This window comes from Elephantulus edwardii, unplaced genomic scaffold (genome assembly GCF_000299155.1).
Source record: "Elephantulus edwardii isolate Elephantulus edwardi_28Jun2011 unplaced genomic scaffold, EleEdw1.0 scaffold00184, whole genome shotgun sequence".
Lineage (NCBI taxonomy): Eukaryota > Metazoa > Chordata > Mammalia > Macroscelidea > Macroscelididae > Elephantulus > Elephantulus edwardii.
Genome location: NW_006399934.1, coordinates 5,023,270 through 5,025,064, shown reverse-complemented (window position 1 = coordinate 5,025,064; position 1,795 = coordinate 5,023,270). Strand labels below are relative to the sequence as shown.

Here is a 1,795-nt window from a genome sequence, read left to right as displayed (position 1 = left end):
TCATTACCTGATGTACTACTGAATGCAAGACCTCGAGAAGAGAAGGATGCATGCTCAAATAATTTACATTCTCAAATTTATACAGCTAGGATGTCAGCTTTGTTTTCATAAAGTAAATTATTTACTTAAATGATGCAAACATGGCTTTGACATAACTATGTCTGTCATGTAATTACTCGGTTACTAGAGTTCTAGGATTATTGAATATTATAAAACATATATACATATAAACACATAGAGATAGTTTCTTAATAGATTATTTAGATAGACAAAAGGGAACTATTTATAAAGAGGAGGTTATAGGGTATTTAAAGTAGGTAACTTCAGGATTACATCAAAAGGTATTTCACACCTACAGGGAGATACAGTGGCCTAATGGGTAAGGAATTTCTCTAGTAACCCAAAGGCAGACAGTTCAAATTCATTAGCTGCTTCTATGGGGAAAGATGAGCAAACTCTTTCCCTGAGATTTTCACTCTATAAACCCACTAGAAGGTTGGTTGGTTCCAATACACAATAATTAGTTTGAACTTTTTTAGTTTTAAAAGATATAGCTCATGTAATTGTGCTCATTCTGAATGAGAAGCCAACACAACAAGGAAGTGATGCCTTAAAGTTCTCAGCATCTCAGGAATTGCACAAGTATGCTACATATATCACCCTAACTGGATTCTCTTATGAGCAGCCTTTTCAGAGCTGATTTAACTTCTTTGTTTCTCAAAGTGTAGATTAAAGGATTAAGTGAGGGAGTCACCACAGTATAGAAAAGTGTGAGGAACTTACTATGATTCTGGGTATACTTGCTCTTGGGTTGGATGTAGACAGAAATTACAGTCCCAAAGAATAAAACCACAACCATCATGTGAGACCCACAGGTTTCAAAGGCTTTCCTTCTGCCTTCAGCTGATTTTATTCTCAGCACACTCCTTACAATGCAGCCATAGGAGACCAAAATGAGTCCCAAAGGCAAAACCACATAAAGGCCACAAGCTATGGCCAGCTCATTCTCCAAGAAGGTTGTATCCACACATGCAATTTTTATGAGAGCGGGCTCTTCACACAAAAAATCATCCACCCTATGGTGGCTGCATAGAGATAATTGAAAAACAAGTGTTGTCTGTAATGTGGACTCCACAAAACCACTGATCCAAGATACAGCTGATAATTGCCAAAGGAGTTTGGGGTTCATGATAGTGCCGTAACGGAGAGGTCTACATATAGCATTAAAGCGATCATAGGCCATAACAGTCAGAAGAACACACTCTGTGGAGCCCAGTCCTGAAACAAAGTATACTTGGATCACACAAGCAGTAAAACTAATAGTCTTCTCAGGACCTTTTAGATTCCAAAGCATCTGTGGGACAATACTGGTGGTAAAACAGAGGTCAAGGAATGAGAGATTAGAGAGGAAGAAGTACATGGGTGTGTGGAGTTTGGGATTCAAGTATGAGACAAGTATGATAGTTGTGTTCCCCATCAGTGTCAGAATATATATAATAGATATGACCAGTAGAAGAATCCTCTCCAGCTGGGGAAGATCTGAAAAACCCAGTAAGATGAAACCTGTTGGATTGCTGGAATTTCTTTCTTTCATGGTTACCTACTTAAGAATCACCTTTCTTGGTCATTCCTACTTTATTCCTGTTGGAGAAAATAGGAAATTATTAACAATGAAAAAGAAGTGAACCTGGTAAAACATAAGTATTTGGAGAATATAATACAGAGAGAAACTGCAAATAAAATAATTTGGAAATAATATATTGTTTCACCATACATAGAGGGGAAAATTCATGAA

General features: G+C 37.2%; 1 protein-coding gene across 1 annotated transcript; it reads right to left on the bottom strand.

The window, feature by feature from the left end:
* Positions 1–661: 661 nt before the first annotated feature.
* Positions 662–1,594, bottom strand: LOC102852559 (olfactory receptor 2H2-like). Its single transcript, XM_006896304.1, has one exon. The coding sequence runs from the start codon at positions 1,592–1,594 to the stop codon at positions 662–664; it is 933 nt and encodes a 310-aa protein (XP_006896366.1).
* Positions 1,595–1,795: the final 201 nt, after the last annotated feature.

What these genes read in the sequence shown, in the direction of transcription:
- LOC102852559 (XM_006896304.1), bottom strand. Translation starts at nt 1,594, where the DNA reads ATGAAAGAAAGAAATTCCAGCAATCCAACAGGTTTCATCTTACTGGGT.